This window comes from Microcaecilia unicolor, chromosome 1 (assembly GCF_901765095.1).
Source record: "Microcaecilia unicolor chromosome 1, aMicUni1.1, whole genome shotgun sequence".
Classification (NCBI taxonomy): domain Eukaryota; kingdom Metazoa; phylum Chordata; class Amphibia; order Gymnophiona; family Siphonopidae; genus Microcaecilia; species Microcaecilia unicolor.
Window position 1 is genome coordinate 343798719 of NC_044031.1, and position 21845 is coordinate 343820563.

A 21845-nucleotide genomic window follows, 5' to 3' on the forward strand; every position below is an offset into this window, starting at 1 on the left:
GTTGTCATCCAACAAGGCTATCCTGGTCCAATCTGTAAAAGCCTTTAGAGCATTCCATATTGCTCTTCGCTCTAGGAAGTTTATCTGATGAAAATGCTCCTGAACAGACCACAGACCCTGGGTGTGAAGCTCGACTACATGAACGCCACACAGCCCATTCCGGACACATCTGTCAGACTTGCTTGAATTTAACATATATAAAACAGAGAAACATAGAAAAATGAAGGCAGATAAAAACTATATGGCCTCTCCAGTCAGCCCATCCATGCCATCTACTATCGCTTCCTTTCCCTTAGAGATCCTATGTATTTGTCCCAAGCTTGCCAGAATTCAGATACAGTCATCTCACCACCTCCACCAGCAGACTATTCCAAGAATTCACCACCTTTTCCATGAAGAAGTATTTCCTCAGCTTACTAACAAAGTCTGTCCCTTTCACCTTCATCCTATGCCCCCCATTCCAGAGCTTCCTTGCAACTGAAAGACTCGCCTCCTGTGCATTTATGGCAGAGGCATTTAAATGTCTCTCTCGGCTTTCTTCTAAAGTACATTGAAATCTTTAAGTCTGTCCCAATATATAAAGACCACTGACCATTTTAGTAGCCACACTCTGGACCGAATCCATCCTCTCTCTTTTTGAAGGTGCAATCTCTAGGATTTACATAGTACTCAAAATGATGCCTCACCAGAGACTTATGCAAAGGCATTATTACCTCCTTTTTCCTGCCAGCCATTCTCCTCTGACCTGCATGCACTTGGGAGACAATCAAAATTTCTTACCTGTACCAGGTATTCCAACAACAACAACACAGTATTAAGTGGATGATGTTATCCAATGTAGGCTGGGTGGAAAAAAATAAGTTCTAGAAAACTGCACTGTGAATATGTGGGACTTCCTGCATTTGTGCTAACATGCAGGGTCACCTCAGTTCCACGGATATGCCAATTTCTAGAGAATGTCCATGCCATGACTTTTTGTTCATAACACCTTCTCCAATATACAAGTACTTTAATTAAATGCACATCAAAAAAAATTCTTTAAGGTCCATCAAAGCAGAGGCTATCATATTCCTGTATATGCACCATGTACCCTAGGGATCCCCCCCTTCTGTATATCATCAGTCCATTTCTAATTAATATGTTCTTCACAGCCAAAACTTTAAAAAGAACCCTTCTTAAAGTTGAGCAAAGAAAGTTATTTGATTTAAATGAACGACATATTCACAATTAAGTTTGGTGAAGCTGAACCCTGAAACAGAGCCAGCACTTGAAACATGAGTGCGTTACCACTTCCTTTGCTCAAATTTAGGGTTTGTTTGTTTTTTTTGAAAATTTCTTTATTGCAACATGAAGACCTATACAAACATCTGCTGCCACCTACAGCTCAACATCACTCTGTATATTACAACAAAAACATTGCAGATTATACACCCACAAACTTGTATGCTTTGGTCCTCATGTGTTTCCCCCCCCCCTGATTAACCCCTTCCCTTATAAATGAAATGCCCCCCTCCCTCTACCCCCCTACCCCGCTTACCCTCCCTCCTCCTCCCCTATCTGGCTATCCATTACTTTGCAAACCAGGGTCCGGTGCCAAGAGCAGGTCCCGCACTCTCCCCCATATATCTTTATACTGGCGATTGCTGAGCACTGTTGTGAATTTTAATGTCATATGCACCCATTGGGCCATTTCCTTCATATAAGCCTTCCACCGATCCAAAGATGGGGGCGAAGTATCAACCCAAGCTTGTAAAATGCGTTTCTTCACTAATAATGCAGCCAACAGAACAAACTTACATTGTGTTGCACCCAGTCCTTGCTGTCTAAGAGATTCCCCACAGCCCATCAAAATAGCTGAATACTTCCACTCCATTTCGCGCTGCAACGTCTTTTCAATTACTTCCAGCGCACCAACCCATAGCTTATGCAGGCTCGGACACTCCATAAATGAGTGCAGAAAGGCTCCCACACTCTTCCCACATTTATTGCAAGCATCATCCTCCCACATCCCCATGATCTTGCCTCTCTCTTTAGTGATGTGTACCCTATATAAGATCCTATATTGTATGTCCTGTAGAGCTGCATTTGGGGTAATCTTGCCTAATCCCCCAAAGACTGCGCTCAGTTGTTTCACGGATATCTCCTCGCCTGTGTCCCTACTCCAAATCCCTGCTAACTGCGGGATATGTTGCGCATCCTGGGATTCCCGGATTAATTGGCACCATTGCGACAGTCTATTGAGTTTTGGCGGAATTTGCAAAAACGTTTTTGTCTCCTGCGTTCCACACTCAGCACATAATCTCTAATTTGAAGGTACGCAAAAAATTGCGAGCCAGGTAGCTGTAATTCATCCCTAACTTCGGCAAACGTTTGGAAAGCCTCCTGTCCCGATTTTCTAAATTGCCCTATGACTCTACAGCCCTTTTCGCGCCATTCACTAAATACTGATACTCCTTGACCCGCCGGGAAGGCCATGTTGCCCGTTAGTGGCAGGAATGGGCTAGCTCCTTGCACTGTACCGCCATGCCCTCTCCACCATCTCCAGGCCAGCTGCAGCGCTGCCACGTATGGGTTGTTCACTATCTTTTTGGCTCATTTCACTGCCCACGACTCTAATACTGTGAACGGATCATTCTGACCACATCAACTCTCCCAGAAATCAATAGTGGCATAGAAACCCTCTCCCGACTGCAGTTCATGAATCTACTACAGTAGCGCTGCCACATTATATGTCCTTAAATCTGGTAACTTTAGGCCTCCCTGTTTGCGAGTATGAGTAAGTTTCACAAAGGAGATCCGTGGACGTTTCGCCCGCCAAATAAAGGTACTTATCACACTCCTATAAAGGCTATCCTCCTTCCTCCGTACCCATAGAGGAAGCATTTGTAAGGGGTATATTAATTTAGGCAGCATTACCATCTTAACCAAAGCAATCCGGCCCATAAAACTTATAGGCAAATCTTTCCACTTGCCGCAGAGTAGTTTTACTTCCTCCACTCGATCCGTCACATTCTTCTTATATATCCATCTCTGATCCGTGCTTAAGAACATTCCTAAATATTTAATGCCCTTTTGGGCCCACATCAGAGGGGACGCCACGTGTACAGGGATCGCTGATGGGCAACGCTTCTGATTTCCCAAAATTAATACTAAGCCCTGAAAATTCCCCATATTCCTTAATAATATCCATCACCAGAGGTAGCGTCTGAGACGCCTTATCCAACATCAAAAGCATGTCGTCGGCAAACAAATTTATTCTATGTTCTGCACCCCCTACTCGTAACCCTGTTAATCTAGGCTCTTGCCGTATTCTAGCCGCCAGGGGTTCCAGTGTCAGGATAAAAAGTAACGGCGACAACGGGCACCCCTGACGGGTACCACCCTGTAAGGGGAAAGCATCCATAAGGGAGTCATTTATGATAATTTGCGCGGTTGGATTGCTATATAAAGCTCTGATCCATTGTAAGAACTCTCCCTGAATACCAAAGCGCCTCAAAACCCAAAATAAATACTCCCACACTACTTTGTCGAATGCTTTCTCAGCATCCAGGCTGGCCAATATAGCGTCTCCTGCTCTCCCCCTACCTTCAAGTAACACTCGACATACTTTCAAGATATTGGCCGACGCGTATCTTCCCTTAACGAAACCCACCTGGTCGGGGTGAACTAGACAGGGAACCACTTGACTCAGTCGATCCGCCAGCGCCGCCGCCGCCAGCAACTTGAGATCTTGGTTAAGTAGCGAAATGGGTCAATAAGACCCAACCTGCTCCCTATTTTTCCCTGGCTTAGGGATAACGGTGATATGGGCATGGTTCAGTACAGGTCCCATGTCGCCCGTTTCCTTCACCTCGTTACACATTTGAATAAGGGGTTCGATAAGTAGATCCTGCAGAATCTTATAAAATTCTGTACCTAGGCCATCTGGCCCTGGGGCCTTGGCCAGCTGCAAGCGCTTAATTACGTGTTGCATCTCTTTCCCTTGTAGTGGTGCGTCCAGTATCCCTTTCTGACTTTCAGTTAGTGAGGGCAGGTTCACATTCCTAAGGAACTCTGTACACTTTTCCTCTGAAAAAGGGCCCGCTTTATAAAGTGCTGTGTAATAGCGCACAAATTCCCTTTCTGCTGCCATTTGGTCTGTCATTACCTTTCCCCCCATTCCTAGAATCTTACCTAAATATGGTTTCCCTGATCTCTGCCTCACCAAAGCCGCTAGGAGCTTGCCTGTTTTATTCCCCCATTGGTGCAGCTTATACTTGTATAGCTTAATATTATATAGCGCTCCTGCATCCAATATATCTTGCATTGCCTTCCTACACTCTGCATATGTCTGTCTATTATGTTCTGTGAGAGAGACAATAAGAGCTCTGCGGGCGTCCCGCAACCTCCCGGCCACTTCTGTAATTTGAGAGCTCCGCCGCTTATTCTGCGAGGCAACATAAGAAATAATTTTGCCTCGGAGTACAGCCTTCGCAGCCTCCCAGTAAAATCTCGGGTTTGCCGACTGGGCATCATTCTCAGCGACGTAATCCATCCAGCTCTGCCTCAGGTAAGTTTTAAATTCGCCATCTTGCTGGTCTCTTCCTCTCCCCCCACCGCACTGCAGCCCACACTGGGGCGTGGTCAGAAACATCGGGATCTCTAATTCCAGTCTGATCTACTATTGAGCTGACTGAGTGGGACATAAGCAGGTAGTCAAGACGCGAGTGGACTCCATGCGGGTGTGAAAAAAAAGTATAATCATGCTCTTCTAAGTGTTGGAGGCGCCAAATATCCACCATCCCCAGCTCATTCTTAAGTAAATTCACCCCTCTTTCTTCATGCCCCCGCCCCGCCTTCTTTGGAGGTTTACAGTCTATAGAGGGGTCACTTGTGACGTTAAAGTCCCCTCCTACAATAAGGTGATATTCATCAGAGGCTACCAATTTAGCTATCAAAGTGGTGAAGAACTTATGAGAATAGACATTTGGTGCGTAAACACTACACAGTCCCACTTGGATAACTTGCAAGGATCCTGTCACTATTACAAAGCGCCCTTCTGGGTCTTGATACAGCTTATGCATACTAAATGCAATTGTTTTCCGTATTAGTATGGCTACTCCTCTTTGCCTACCATTGTATGCTGCAAAAAAAATGTCTCCCACCCAATCTCTCTTCATCTTGAGATGCTCCACTTTACTTAAGTGTGTTTCCTGTATCAGTGCCACATCGGCCTTTTGCCTCTTCAGTACCTGCAGTACTTTTGCCCTCTTTATTGGCGAGTGCACCCCACCCACATTTAATGACACGACTTTTAAATTAGCCATTCAGCCCACCAGTTGATAATGTCTAAACTCACCAATACTCTGTATATCTCTGTCCGGAGGCCCCCCAGCTAGGCCTCCAGTCCAGACTTGTTGTTTAACACCTATTTGTAAAGTTATGGAGCCTCCACCCCTGTCAGTCATGGCCTTCCAGTCCCCTAATATACTGTTACGTGTGGAATTAATAGCCAGAACATTCCCCTCTCTCCCAACCCTGTCGCTATCCTCCCCTTTACTCCCCCCCTTCCCTCGCCAACCATTGCACTCCAACTTCCCAGCACACACACTCCCATCCATACAATCCTTAACCAATACATCCCTTCCCCCTACCACTAACCCCCCCGCACTCACAACCCCCACTTCCCCTAATAGATCGCGCTCTCCCATTCTTTATACCTATCGCCCCTTCCCTTCAGCCCTAGTCTCCCCTTCCCCTGCAACATCTTAAACCACAAAAAACAGGAACAGTAAGGAGTGCCAACATTTTGCTGACACCCACCAACAAATATGCCCCAAAGATAACCTTCAAACCCACTTCAACTTTATACAAAGTCCCACAGGAAAAACTTCTCTTCCAGCAACATCTGGCTCTCTCACTCTGGAACCGCTATATTCAAATTGTCCTCTTCTGCCAGGTCTGTTGGTCACTACCAGTGCTTCTTCAACCTGGTATTGGTCTCTTTCTTTCATCTTCCGTGGACTATCACCTCACTGGTTCTCCCATGACCTGGTCAGTTTCCCCAACTATAGGAACAACAACGTAGTCACCAACCACTGGTCGTTTATTCCCACTGGTCTGGTTAATCCAACGATTCGGGCACTCACAATCCTAATGTCACAGTTTGGGTGGTCCTTAATTCCCACAGTTTCTCATGAATATCTCTCTACTATTCTGGGCTAGTCGCAAGCTTCTTTTCCCACGCACTGTCCTTATAATCCAACAGATCGCATTGTCACAAGGTATCCTAACTGGCCTATTTTGCAAAAATCTGCTTCAAATCCCTTATATGCGTTCCACATATGCTGCAAGCTCTTTGGGGTCAGTAAAAAACAGTACCTTATTGTCAGCCATGATCCGCACTTTAGCCGGGAAAAGTAGAGCAAATTTCACCCCTTTCTCAAACAGTCGCTTGCAGTGCTGTCCCATTTTCCTCCTCTGTTCTGAAACCACAGCAGAGTAGTCTTGAAACAGCAAGATTTTACTTCCATTATATTCCAGCGCTGCTTTCTTCCTGTATGCCATCAATATTTTCTCTTTATCGGCATAATTTAAAAAAGTTTTGCTATAACTGTCCTGGGGCGGCTCTCCCCCTCTCTACGTGCCCCAATCCGGTGAACTCTTTCAATCTGCAAGGGCTTCACGGGACACTGTAATCCCAGCTGTTCTGGTAGCCATTCCTCCATAATCCTCCACAAGTCTTTATCCTGCACCGACTCAGGAAGCCCCACCATTCGGACGTTATTTCTTTGACTCCGATTCTCCAGGTCGTCAATCTGCTGCTCCAGGCGCTCACACTTTTGCTCCAGCCCGTCTAATCGGGCGTCTGCTGCCTCCGCTCTGTCCTCTTGCCTGGAAATCCTCTCTTCCGTCTGCTGAAGTCTGGCGCTTTGTCTTTCTACTGCCTCCCGAATTTGCTCCACTGAGGACTGGAACTTGGACAGCTTATCCTCTAATATAGCCGTCACCTAGTGCATAAGTTCCTGAAATACTTCTGTGGGCTGACTCGCTTCCCCCGCGACTTCTTTAACCGCCGCCATGTTAGCTTTCACGTCGGGCACGCGGGACTTCTTAGGCCTCTGAGACTTCGCGGGCATTCCCCGCTCTCTCTGCCGTGTTCTCCTCCTCACAGCCTTGTATACAGGGCGCTGATCGTCCACCGTTCTCCCACCTAACTTGTAGGTATTGAGACGGAGTTTAGCTGATTAATTTCAAAGATAAAGGTAATCGGGAGCGGAGCCGGGTTATCGGATGTCCGCTCAGCTCCCTCGCATCACGTCAAATTTAGGGTTTTGTTTGCACTTCGAAAGCACAATGATTTTTTTGAAAGTTTCGTCTATGAAGAAGACATTAAAATAAATTAGAAATGGACCAATGATATATACAGAAGAGGATCCTAGTGTATATTGTACACATATAGGAATGATAGCCTCTGCTTTCATGCTCCTTAAAGAATTTTTTTATGACCATGAGCATTTGAGTACTTGTATTTTGGAGAAGGTGATATGTGTGATGTCTTTGCTTTTCCACTTATTTTTGAGATGTTAGCTGATGACTGTTCAGCACCCTATGAACCTGAGATTGGCCAAAACTCTTGGAGGGCTTGTTACATGAAGCCAGCCCTGATGCAACATACTTTGCCTGATGGTAGTTCAGCTTATCCTGGACCAGCATTGACACTGGCTGCAGGCAGAGGAGTGGTATCTTTCCTGAGTCAGTTTAGGTTTTATCATGGCTAGACTCAGTGGCTTACCTAGGGTAGATGACACCCGGGGCCGGTCATTGTTTTTTTAACACCCCCCCTCCAAAATCTAGTACTAGGCATGCCGAGAAAGCGAATGATACATACCTGTAGCAGGTGCTCTCCGAGGACAGCAGGCTGATTGTTCTCACGACTGGGCTGACGTCCATGGCAGCCCCCACCAACAGGAACAAAAACTTCGCGCGCGGTCCCGCACGCAGGGCACGCCCACCGCGCATGCGCGGCCGTCTTCCCGCCCGTGCGCGACCGTTCCCACTCAGTTGAATGACAAGCAAGGAATGAGTAAAACACAACTCCAAAGGGGAGGAGGGAGGGTAGGTGAGAACAATCAGCCTGCTGTCCTCGGAGAACACCTGCTACAGGTATGTATCATTCGCTTTCTCCGAGGACAAGCACGCTGCTTGTTCTCACGACTGGGGTATCCCTAGCTCTCAGGCTCACTCAAAACAAGAACCCAGGTCAATTGAACCTCGCAACGGCGAGGGCATAACAGAAATTGACCTACGAAGAACAACTAACAGAGTGCAGCCTGACCAGAATAAATTCGGGTCCTGGAGGGTGGAGTTGGATTCAAACCCCAAACAGATTCTGCAGCACCGACTGCCCGAACCGACTGTCGCGTCGGGTATCCTGCTGGAGGCAGTAATGTGATGTGAATGTGTGGACCGATGACCACGTCGCAGCTTTGCAAATCTCTTCAATAGTGGCTGACTTCAAGTGGGCCACCGACGCTGCCATGGCTCTAACACTATGAGCCGTGACATGACCCTCAAGAGCCAGCCCAGCCTGGGCGTAAGTGAAGGAAGTGCAATCTGCTAGCCAATTGGAGATGCTGCGTTTCCCGACAGCGACCCCTTTCCTATTGGGGTCGAAAGAAACAAACAATTGGGCGGACTGTCTGTGGGGCTGTGTCTGCTCCAAATAGAAGGCCAACGCTCGCTTGCAGTCCAATGTGTGCAACTGACGCTCAGCAGGGCGGGTATGCGGTCTGGGAAAGAATGTTGGCAAGACAATCGACTGGTTAAGATGGAACTCCGACACCACCTTTGGCAGGAACTTAGGGTGAGTGCGGAGTACTACTCTGTTATGATGAAATTTGATATAAGGAGCATGAGCTACCAGGGCTTGCAGCTCACTGACTCTACGAGCTGAAGTAACTGCCACCAAGAAAATGACCTTCCAGGTCAAGTACTTCAGATGGCAGGAATTCAGTGGCTCAAAAGTAGGTTTCATCAGCTGGGTGAGGACGACGTTGAGATCCCATGACACTGCAGGAGGCTTGACAGGGGGCCTTGACAAAAGCAAGCCTCTCATGAATCGAACGACTAAAGGCTCTCCAGAGATGGCTTTACCCTCTACACGAAGATGGTAAGCACTAATCGCACTAAGGTGATTCCTTACTGAGTTGGTCTTGAGGCCAGACTCTGATAAGTGCAGAAGGTATTCAAGCAGGTTGTGTGCAGGACAAGAGCAAGGTTCTAGGGCCTTGCTCTCACACCAAACGACAAACCTCCTCCACTTGAAAAAGTAACTCTTTTAGTGGAATCCTTTCTAGAGGCAAGCAAGACGTGGGAGACACCCTCAGACAGACCCAACGAAGCGAAGTCTACGCCCTCAACATCCAGGCCGTGAGAGCCAGAGACTGAAGGTTGGGGTGCAGAAGCGCTCCGTCGTTCTGCGAAATGAGAGTCGGAAAACACTCCAATCTCCACGGTTCTTCGGAGGACAACTCCAGAAGTAGAGGGAACCAGATCTGACGGGGCCAAAAAGGCGCTATCAGAATCATGGTGCCATGGTCTTGCTTGAGCTTCAGTAAGGTCTTCCCCACCAAAGGTATGGGAGGATAAGCATACAGGAGGCCGGTCCCCCAATGGAGGAGAAAGGCATCCGACGCTAGTCTGCCATGTGCCTGTAGTCTGGAACAGAACAGAGGCAGCTTGTGGTTGGTCTGAGAGGCGAAAAGGTCCACCAAGGGAGTGCCCCACTCTCGGAAGATCTTGCGTACCACTCTGGAATGGAGCGACCACTCGTGCGGTTGCATGACTCTGCTCAGTCTGTCGACCAGACTGTTGTTTACACCTGCCAGGTATGTGGCTTGAAGCAGCATGCCGAACTGGCAGGCCCAACGCCACAGCCCGACGGCTTCCTGACACAGGGGGCGAGATCCAGTGCCCCCCTGCTTGTTGATGTAATACATTGCAACCTGATTGTCTGTCCGAATTTGGATAATTTGATAGGACAGCCGATCTCTGAAGGCCTTCAGTGCGTTCCAGACCGCTCGGAACTCCAGGAGGTTGATCTGAAGATCCTGTTGTTGGAGGGACCACAGTCCCTGGGTGTGAAGCCCATCGACATGAGCTCCCCACCCCAGGCGAGATGCATCCGTCGTCAGCACATTCGTGGGCTGCGGAATTTGGAATGGACGTCCCAGGGTCAAATTGGTCTGAATGATCCACCAGTGCAGTGAAGTGCGGCAACTGAGGGACAGTCGGATGACATCTTCTAGATTCCTGGTGGCCTGAAACCACTGGGAAGCTAGGGTCCATTGAGCAGATCTCATGTGAAGACGAGCCATGGGAGTCACATGAACTGTAGAGGCCATATGACCTAGGAGTCTCAACATCTGCCGAGCTGTGACCTGCTGAGACGCTCTGGTCTGGGAAGCGAGGGATAGGAGGTTGTGGGCCCTCGCTTCGGGAAGAAAGGCCTGAGCCGTCTGTGAATTCAGCAGAGTTCCTATGAATTCCAGAGATTGGACTGGCTGGAGATGGGACTTTGGGTAATTTATCATAAACCCCAGCAGCTCCAGGAGGTGAATTGTGCACTGCATGGACTGGAGAGCCCCTGCCTCCGAGGTGCTCTTGACCAGCCAATTGTCGAGATATGGGAACACGTGCACTCCCAGCTTGCGTAGATACGCCGCGACCACCACGAGGCACTTCGTGAACACCCGTGGGGCAGAGGCGAGCCCAAAGGGCAGCACACAATACTGAAAGTGCCGTGTCCCCAGGCGGAATCTGAGATACTGTCTGTGAGCTGGCAGTATCGGGATGTGGGTATAAGCGTCCTTTAAATCCAGGGAGCATAGCCAATCGTCTTTCTGAATCATGGGGAGAAGGGTGCCCAAGGAAAGCATCCTGAACTTCTCTTTGACCAGGTATTTGTTCAGGCCTCTCAGGTCTAGGATGGGGCGCATCCCCCGTTTTCTTTTCCACAAGGAAGTACCTGGAATAGAATCCCTGCCCTTCCTGCCCGGGTGGTACGGGCTCGACCGCATTGGCGCTGAGAAGGGCGGAGAGTTCCTCTGCACGTACCTGCTTGTGATGGGAGCTGAAGGATTGAGCTCCCGGTGGGCAATTTGGTGGAGTGGAGGCCAAATTCAGGGCGTATCCGCACCGCACTATTTGGAGAACCCACTGGTCGGAGGTTATAAGAGGCTACCTTTGGTGAAAAGCTTTCAACCTCCCCCGACCGTCCCCGGCTTTTGCTGTGGAGGTGCAGGGGGCTGCTTAGGCGCACGCTGTTGACGGGAACGAGCGCGCTGGGACTGTCCCTGTGCCTGAGGCGGCCTTCGGCCCGGCTGGATGTACCTACGCTTGCTGTAGGCGTAGGGCGCAGCCTGCCTGGCCCGGGAAACGTCCACCTGCTGAGGTGGATGCTGAAGGCGCCCGGTGGGAGAGCTTGTCGAGGGCGGTTTCCCGCTGGTGTAGTTGGTCCACCAACTGCTCGACCTTCTCGCCGAAAATGTTATCCCCCCGGCAAGGGACATCCGCCAGGCGTTGCTGGGTGCGGTTGTCCAGGTCAGAGGCACGCAGCCGGGAGAGTCTGCGCATCACTATACCTTGGGCCGCAGCTCGAGATGCCACATCACAGGTGTCATAGATACCCCTGGACAGGAATTTTCTACACGCCTTCAGCTGCCTGACCACCTCCTGAAAAGGCCTGGACTGCTCCGGAGGGAGCTTATCGACAGGTCCGCCAGTTGCTTCACATTGTTCCGCATGTGAATGCTCGTGTAGAGCTGGTACGACTGGATGCGGGTCACGAGCATGGAAGATTGGTAGGCCTTCCTCCCAAACGAGTCCAGAGTGCTAGACTCCCGCCCCGGGGGCGCCGAGGCGGTATCCCTCGAACTCCGTGCCCTCTTGAGAGCAGAGTCCACGACCGCCGAGTCATGAGGCAATTGGGGCCGCATTAACTCTCGGTCAGAGTGGATTCTGTAATGGGACTCCGCTTTCTTGGGAATGGTGGGGTTAGATAATGGCTTCTGCCAGTTCCGAAGCAGTGTCTCTGAGGACATTGTGCAACGGTACCGTGGAAGACTCTCTAGGTGGTGATGGGTAGTCGGGGACCTCGAGCATCTCAGCCCTCGGCTCATCCACAGAGACCACGGGGAAAGGAATGCATATAGACATATCCCTGACAAAGGAGGCAAAGTAGAGGCTCTCAGGGGGCGAGAGCTTCCTCTCCGGTGAAGGAGTGGGGTCGGAGGGAAGGCCCTCAAGACTCCTCTGAGGAGAAATATCTGGGGTCCTCCTCCTCCCCCCACGAGGCCTCTTCCACGGTGTCAGACATGAGCTCTTTCAACTCAGACCTGAACCGGGCCCGTCTCGACTGTGAGGAACCACGTCCTCGATGGTGGCGTCGAGCGGTGGACTCCCGTGCCGGCAGGAATGAAGCTCCCTCCATCGACGTCGATTCCACCTGCGTGGCGGTACCGCAAGCGGCGTCGGTGTCGGAGGCCTCGGCATCGGGCTGGAGCACGCTGGCGCCTCCATCAACAGCGCCGGGGGCGCAAGCACCCCCGGGGCCAGCAAGGCCTGGCGCATCAGCCCTTCCAGAATCCCTGGAAGGATGGCTCGGAGGCACTCGTCCAGGCCCGCTGTCGGGAAAGGCAGGGGGGCCAGTGTGGGTGCCGGTGCCGGAAGCTGCTCGAGTCCAGGAGACGGTACCGAAGCACCCATGGACTGACGCAGCGACACCTCTTCGACTGAGGGGGAACGCTCCTCTCAGCACTGCCGTTTCCTCGGTGTCGATTCATCTCTGGAGGCGCCGGAACTAGCAGTCCCGTGAGCCGTGGGCGACCGATGCCGATGCTTCTTTGGTTTCTTTCGGTGCCCATCATCGACGCTCGGTGGCAGAGATGAAGAGGAGGTAGAACCTCCCCCCCCCCGGCCTCGAGGGATCGGGTCTGACAGGGTTCGGTCCTGATGGCCCTGGGTAGAGGGAGTGGCTGGGGCCGACTGCCCGCGCGGCCGTCGCTGGATGTCCAGCGGGCCAACGGTACCTGTGCTCCTGGGGTCGATGCCATCGTCGGTGTCGATTTCGTCGACATCGGTACCGGTACCGAAGACCCGGCCGTCGACACCGATGCCGTTGACGTCGAAGGGCCGGCGCAAGTTCCCAAAAGTTGGTCCCGACGAACTTTCCTCGCCACCTGTGTCCGCTTTCGCAATCCGAGACACAAGGTGCACGTCTTGGTATTATGCTCCGGGCCAAGGCACTGGAGGCACCAAGCATGAGTATCGGTTTGCGAGATGTGCCGGCCGCACCGACCACACTTCTTGAATCCACTCGGGACCTTTGAGGACATCGACGGAAAAATCGCGTCGGTGAAGTCAAAGTCGTCGATGGTGGCGGTGAAAAGCACACCCGAAAAAGAAACGACCGAGCGGTCACAAGGCCGCAACAGAGCGCCCCCGCGGACAAACAAACTTTTTTTTTTTTTTTTTTTTTTGAGATAAGAAAAGAAAATAAAAGAAGCGCGAACGCGCACGAAAAAGAAAATTGCGGCTAGGCCGCGATCCGGTTTCCAGGGCTGACCATGAGACGGTAACACGTCTCTCCTCAGCGCGGAATAAAAAAAAACTGAGCGGGAACAGTCGCGCACGGGCAGGAAGACGGCCGCGCATGCGCAGTGGGCGTGCCCTGCGTGCGGGACCCGCCCGCGAAGTTTTTGTTCCCGTTGGTGGGGGCTGCCGTGGTCGTCAACCCAGTCGTGAGGACAAGCAGCCTGCTTGTCCTCGGAGAATACAAACACTCAGGACCTCTAGAGCAATTCTACCATACCATAAGCAGTCATTTCTACGAATCACACAAGGAAAAGGAAAGAATCTTAAACACTACAGTGAGCACTAGAACATCAATTCACTTATTGTAAAACGAAACCAAACAGTACAGATGTTGATCCTGCACAGTCAATTCCAACTGAAAGCCATGTCTTTTTCACAAACACAGATACACCCTTGTGCTAACAGCTGGTTTAAACAACTGACTGCTTGATTCTTCCTCTGACGCTATGTGGCAAGATCAGCAATTTACTTTACAAGCCTAACTGCTGCATACCTGAACATTTGAAATGAATGTGGAAACAGAATGCTAGTGATTTCTTAGCAGCATAGATTCAGGTACTCTAAGCTGTGTGAACTGGTGATTGAAGAAGTTTGTTACACTAAAAACAGCTAGCAAGAATCGGAATATTTGGCGTTGTTATCAAACTGCTGAAGATTATGAGACTCTGCAGGAGTTGCAACCTAGAATTGTTGTAGAAACAGCATTTATTCACAATAAAGCAGAGAGATTTTTAAAAATGCAAAGCTTCAATAAGTGAAATACAGCTTGCATTTATCAGAAACAAAAGTTTAAAAGCTTTTGTGACTGCATGTGAAAGTGAGAAGTTCTATTCACTTGCCTAAGTTGTAAATCTTGAATGACTGTTTTATTGTTGTCCAGGAAACAGAGCTGCAAAGATGTGGGGGGGGGGGGGGAGGGGGGAAGTACACCCATTCCTCAGCTCAGGGTTTTAACTTTTACATTTAATTGCAGGTAGGCACCCCCACCCCCCATCTGGGCTCCGCTCCCGCTGCTCCCACCCTACCTTTAAATAAAAATCAGTGAAGCGGTGGCAGGCAGGACCTCCGTCTACCCTGCTTGTAAACGAAATAGATCATCTCGATCCTTCCCTCACTCTGTCCCGCCCTCGCAGAAATAGGAAGTTAGAGGAGGGCGAGACAGAGTGAGGGAAGGCTCGACGAGATGATCTACTTCGTTTACAAGCAGGGCAGACGGAGGTGCTGCCTGCCTGCCACTGCGTCACTGATTTTTATTTAAAGGTAGGGTGGGAGCGCCCCCACCCGCTGACACCCGGGGCGGACCGCCCCCTCCGCCCCACCCTTGCTACGCCACTGGCTAGACTCATATCACTTAGATCCCGAAGGCTATCACCCAGATCTGCTCAAGAATCAGCAGTCCTCTCTGCAGAGACATTCAGAAGATGAAATGGCAACTGCCCTGATCTGCTTGCTGCTGGTATTATGCACCGGAAAGAACTGATGCCTTCTCACTTTGCTCAGGATTCCAATTCCTCAGTGCTGGTATCAAAGCAGCAGAATCAATTTAATACAGACTTTAATGATGGTCTAATCTTAATGACTTCTAACGATGTTTGATATGGAAGGTTATCAATGCTATATATGCTGATACAATAGCTTTTCCTTCTGTTCTTAACTGCCAAGATCACCCTGGGTATCATCTTTTGACACACAAAACGATGGCACAAATCCCAATCATGAACACCCATGTCCACACTGCGCTACTGCACTGCTTATACTTCTCGAAGCTGCTGGAAGTCTTCTGCTTCTGAGACATTGTAACAAAAATTGCAGATGCAAGATCAAACATCTCAATGTTAATTTTTATCCATTGGCGCTCTACACTGGTGCTGGTGTAGGCTGCAGCCACACAAAAAATTAAGATTAAATATTTGAAACCCCTAACAAGGGATCACTAAGAGGAGGAATTGCAAAACTGAAGCAACAAAACAAAACAAGTGTTTTTTGTTTTATTTTTTTTAACACACTAATGCTCAAAAAGAACGACAGATATCAGAATTATTTGGCTCCGCATAAAAACAAATTAAGATTGTCCCACATGACACTGCTAGCTGGCACAGAAATCCTGCACATGCTTATTGCACTGCTCTAGAAAGCTCTGAAGCTTTAACATTTCACCATCCTGAGCTCCACTTGATGACGTCATCACATGGGAGCGCTGCATATCCTGTTTGTCCCTGGAGAAATAAGTTTAAGGAAGCACACAATATGTCTCTTACCTCTAGCAACAGAAGTATCTTGCAGCATCTGACCTGAAATAAGCTGAGAAAGTTGTTCTTTCAACCTCTTCACCTCAGCTTGCAGCTGACTCACGTTACCCTGTGTGTCTTCATTAACCACAGCCTGGTTTAAAGAGAATATCAAGGTGAAAACATTAGGATTCAGCTCAATAGTATACTTTCTAAAAGGCTGTGATATAGAAATCTCTGAAGTAATCAGGCCAGGCTTATGAGTAATGGCAAAAGCTCTGCCCAGGGAGAATGGGCAATCGGGAGAACTGGTGAAGTTATGAGTTCAGGAACTGCTCTTACAGAGTTGTTTTTTTTTGGTGGGGGGGGGGGAATTTCAATATGCCAAGACAGACCATTTCCACTAATTTTGTGGGGAAAAAATAATTAAACATTCTTCCATGTGACAAAGCACAGGTCCTTACCTGTAGTAGGTGTTCTCCAAGGATAGAAGGCTTTATATTCTCACAAGCGGGTGATGCCGACCCGTTCGCCCAGTCCGGAATTTACCAAATTCTAACAGCAGCTTTGTGGAGTGCAAGAAACGCTCCACTGTACACAAGTGACTTCCCGCCCGTCACGAGAACACAGTCTCCTCAGTTTAATACAGCGTTTTTCAAATGGTGTGCCACGGCTGCTCCTCAAGTTTGCCAAGGGGAGTCCAAGAATCCCTTCCAGATATCATAGTAACATAGTAGATGATGGCAGAAAAAGACCTGCACGGTCCATCCAGTCTGCCCAAGACAACTCATGTGTGCTACTTTTTGTGTATACCCTACTTTGATTTGTACCTATGCTCTTCAGGGCACAGACCGTATAAGTCTGCCCAGCACTATCCCCGTCTCCCAACCACCAGCCCCGCCTCCCAACTACCGGCTCTGGCACAGACCATACAAGTCTGCCCAGCACTATCCCCGCCTCCCACCAGGATGATGATGATGATTTGGGGGGGGGGCAGGGGTCCCTGGTTGGTCCTGCTCCTCCGAGCCCTTCCTATACTACCCCAGGCCCCCATCCTTTGCCTTATGCCCTTTTCCGTCCCCTCTTCAGCTCCCCCCCAAAGAGATCAAGAAAAGCCCCACAGTCCTGCGACTCCCCACCCGAAAACATGGTCCTTGTCACCTTGCCTCTCCTCCTCCACAACCACACGTAAGCCCCCCTGCCTCCCCCCAGCCACAAGTCCCGCCAGCCCTCTTCTTCCCCCCTCTGGCTCCCCCCAGCCACGCAGTCCCGCCAGCCCTCCTCTCCCCCCCTCTGCCTCCGGACAGCCACACAGTCCCACCGGCTCTCCTGTTATGCCCTCCCACGCTCACCCTTGGACTTCACGCCCCCTTTCCCAACTTCCTGCCAGGGCCTCCACCTCCGCCCCCCCCCCCCCCAAGAGGTCACTCCCCTCCTGGAGCGATTTCAAATAGAGGTTCTTGTGGTGCATGGTGAGTTTCTCTTGTGGATTATTCTATATCCAGGCAAATCGCGCGATGCTTATGATCTCCTTTGCGCAGCAATCTTCAAACTTTGTGGTTGCTGGCAGGAATTAGAACAGGCCTTCTTCTGGCCAGTCCTGGGGTCCTTCCTTCTCACAAGACTTCAGTTTGCCATGAGGGAGGGACAAGGCAGAGGGAAGGGCAGGGAAAAGGGAAGACCTGCAGCACATGTGGAAGGGAAGAGTTGAGACCGGCAGCAAATATGTAAAAGGGAAGAGAAAAGGGGAAAGGAAGGGAAGAGAGAGGGAAAACAAGATAGATTTGAGAAGGAGGCATAGAAATTGAAGAAAGCTGAATGTGAAGGATCAAAACCAAAGAGACATAGGGCAGGAGGATAGAAAAGAAATTGCAAATGGAAAGGAGGCCCTGGAAACAGAATTAAGATAACAGAGGAAAGCAGAGCCAAAGATTGGGAACAAGATGATTGATTTTATTATTCCAGCAGACTACAAAGGTAGGAAAAATGATTTTATTTTCAGCTTAGCGATTGAATTATATTTATGTTAAGAATTTAAATCTGTATGCTTTATTTGCACTTTACAGGATGTGAGAAATGTGTAAATAGATTGCTTTTTCACTTAACATAATTGCAAAGATAGAATATATAGCTTATGCCCTGGTAGAAAGGAACTCTTTAGGGGTAAGGGTATAACTATATTTGTGTAGGCCCTTTCTGACAGGCCACATTGTGGCTTTCTAAATTACTAAACAAAGGAACTGTGTTAGTTTAAAAAGACATGTGCAAATTGATAACTGCTGAGACAGGAGGAGAGAGAGGGGGTGAGAAATAAGCCCAAACCACTGAGAGAGATGTATAAGGGTTTCAAGGACAGGCCTTAGAGCTGAAATAAAAATGTAGCTAGGCATGAGACCATGAAACTGTGAAGCTATTTCTAACAAAAGGGAACAGAAGAAAGGGGGGTGGCGGGGTGGGGGGGGGGGGGTGAAGCATACCATGTATGAAACTACTAATGCAGAGTTCTCACATAAAAGTTTGAAGATAAGAAAATGTAAATAGAGCAAAAGAACTAACAATGAATAGAGGCTCTTGTCTATGGAAATTTTTCAGAAGGGATTGTCATATGATAACCAGCACTGATGCAATAGGGGGTAATTTATAAATATCCAATGAGAAACTTAGGGGCAGTCACTAAATGTATCCAGAAAGAAAGAATATATAACCTGTAAAAATTAAGGAAGGGTGTGCCTGCTTCCTTTCAGAAACACCCATTCTTGCAAGAGTGTATTTTGAAATAATTAACTAAGACTTGTTTCACAAAATTTGCTTTTGTAAGTTCTTTTTGTACAGGTTCTCAGGTTATCTGGGGGCTATTTATAACAAGGACTAGTGTTGCACGATATGCAGAGTCTGGTATCTCTGCTTTCAGTATTTGTCTGCATGGGTTTTGTAGGTCCTTATTTTGTATCATGTGCTCATGCTCTGCATTTGCAAATAAAGGTGAAACATTATCCTGCCATCCGGTGTCTATGTCCATCTTGTTCTAGAGTTTCCCAGTAGCAGGTATACTTGTGTTCTAATGTATTTCAGTTGCATAATTAAATGAACTAACTACTTCTGGATACAGGTATGGATGGGATGGAGGAGATTACTTGTGGGGATGGAATGGATCTTAGTGAGGACAAGCAGGTATAGGTTAGATTCCAGTGGTGTACCTGTTCTGTCCTCCGACAGCCTGGTACTAGTTTATAACGTTATCCTAAAATGTGTGTAATGTTTTTACTGTTATTCTCAGTTCTAAGGACTATCATTGTTGCAGTTTCTCACTGCAAAGATACATGAGCAATGCACTCTGGGTAATGTAGTTCACAGGCAGTGCAACCTCACTTGCTTGGCTGCGTAAGAACTGTTACCACTGGTTGTGAGGCTGCCCAGACCTCTCTCTCTCTCTCTCTCTCTCTCTCTCTCTCTCTCTCTCTGCCAAGCTTGGCTCTTGTCTTCCTGCTATTATTTCCTGGTCATTCTATCTCTGTCCTGGGAGGTCAGCCAGGTGTGACCTTTTGTCGTCCTCTAGGACCACCCCTTGCTACTCGATGGCTGGCTCTGTCCCCATTGGTCTCTATCTGCTCCTCCCTGAGCCTGTGTGAAGCCTCAACACCTCTTTGTCCTTTCAGCCACGAGGCATTCCAACACCATCTAGCCAGGGACATGGAGCAAACACCATCTTGCTCCAGACAGCTCTGTCCTGCTGAAAACTCCCTGTAACGAACCTGGTTTTTCACCCTGAAAATATCGCCTCCCAAATGAGATATTGCACATTCCAGTCACCCAGCTTTGGACTATTTCTACCTGTTCATCTATGTGTCCCCCCCCCCCCCCCCCCCCCCGCAATACAACTACCTCTCCTCAGATCTCCACCTCCCACAGCCTTCAGATTAAGAAGTCTCTGTATCCTGAAGCAGCATCTCTGAACTTCTATCTGTGAGTAAATTATCTGTGATTTATTCAATAAAAGAGACTTCATAAAAATAGAGAGTTCAGGTGATTGGTGTAACAAGCCCTCAATGGCCGCGACAGTAAAAAAAACACAGACTAATAGTAAAATTATATAGCTATTGAAGCTTCAGCAGGACATTGCCTTTGAAACAGCCATCTGCACTGTGTTTAAAGAAAGACAGCAGAAGGGGTTACATGTGTGAGGTAATCAGAGCAGAAAAGGAACGAGGAAAAGAGTAACTCTGCTTGAACTGGATGTTAATCGATCCGCATTTGAGGAAACAAGAACTAAGAAAGGCAATGTTGGGTCTGTTAAAGTTAAAATGCATTTACTAGATGAGTGGAGCTTGTGAAAGCAGCAGAAGATTGTGGAGGTTTAAACTAAATCCAGTGTCTGCCTGCTAGCATTTCTTGGTTGCCTGCATTCTTGAGAGTGATTAAGTTTAAATACCCTCTCCTACACAGAAGGGACCCCCTCCCATCTGGCTCACCAGTAAGCAAAGTAAATAGCTATTGAAAGAAGTGTCAGCAGGACATGCCTTTGAAACAGTCATCTGAACTGCATGTGGAGAGTTAAGTGTTAAAGGACACTTGTGGATTAATCAGACCAAGGCAAGGAAATCAGTGACTGCTTGCATTGTCTGGATGTTAATTGATCTGCATTTGGGGAAACTGTAACTAAAGGAAAGCAGTGTTGGACTGTCCCATTTATCAGAAAAGCTAAGTTGTGAAAAAGCAGAAGATTTGCAGAGGTTTAAAAACCAAAAGCTTTGAGAAGACTGTGCTAGCACTGTGTCACATTCCAGAAAGTACCTTTCTATTGTCTTTTCCTGCTCAAGAGCAACCCCTCCCCTCTGGGTCATTAGGGATCAAAGACAGTCAGAGAGAAATCAGAAGGAGAAACTATTTTGTATTGGGGAACTTATGAACATTTAACCTTTAGCAAGCATGAGAAAAATGAAACTAGCTCAAGAGACTGGCAGAATTGATCAGAAACTTTGAAACAGGACATCAGAGAAGACAAATTCTCCCAGCTCCAGTCTGTGTGTTGAATTCTCACACCTCTATGTGATAATCTGCTTGCAAATGCTTTGAAGTACCCCTCCCATCTGCACCCACCTCAGTCAGAACTCTGAGCCCTAAAGATCTCCAGGCAAACAGGTTAAAGCAATCAGTTGCTAAGAGACTAATTGGGGGAGGACCCTGATTCAGAGCATCGCTCCACCCTCCCATCTCCTCTGCACTGAAACCTGATCCAGTTGATTCCAGCACCATTGAAAGGCAGACTTAACCCAGGGCTGAGAGAGAGAGAGAGAAGCCACTGAAACAGTTTCAGCACAGCTTCATATGAGTAATCTCTACACCCCCACCTGCACCCAAGAGCTGACCCCTCACTTAATAAAGACAGATAAGCAAACCAGTACAGGATGGCAGAATCTAATGCCTCACAGACAAGATCAGAAGAAGTGTCCCCTGCACCAGACATGCAGGAACAGCCAGAGGGCAACAAAGGGTTCAAGGGCATAAGAACTCACCAGAACCCAGAAATTCTTGGAAATTTATCAAGCAAAGCATGAAAAGTATAGCAAGAAACTAATCAAGCGCTGGAGGGAGGTGGAGGAAAACATGCGTGTATCGCTTCAAAGGCAGGGGCAGACAAGGACGCCTGTCGGTCAACAATAGAGACCAGCTATGCACGCTACCAGCGAAAGGCAGAAGAGTATTGCCAGTTCTTAGACGAGACAAATACAGATCAGAGTCTTTTGAGAAAGGCGTTCCAAGAAGCCAAAGACCGAAAGCGTAATGCGGAAGTAGCAAAGGTTGTAAAGGAAACAGCGAATACAACTGTAGACCCACAAGACAGCAGTTCCCTGCACTCCCACTCTTCTAGACACACATCCAAACCCTCGAGATCATCCAAGTCACAAGCAACAAACTGCTCCAGCCAATCGACAGCCAGGTCGGCAGCCCTTTGGATGCAGGTTATGGCAGAGGTGGCCAAGG

The 21845-nt window shown here is 48.6% G+C and overlaps 1 protein-coding gene across 1 annotated transcript in view; it reads right to left on the minus strand.

Moving 5' to 3' along the window:
- Window positions 1-21845, minus strand: part of KIF15 (kinesin family member 15) — a 1036090-nt gene that overhangs the window by 738396 nt on the left and 275849 nt on the right. Inside the window, 1 exon segment of the mRNA XM_030209299.1 lies at window positions 15894-16017. Coding sequence (XP_030065159.1) covers window positions 15894-16017 — 124 coding nt within the window.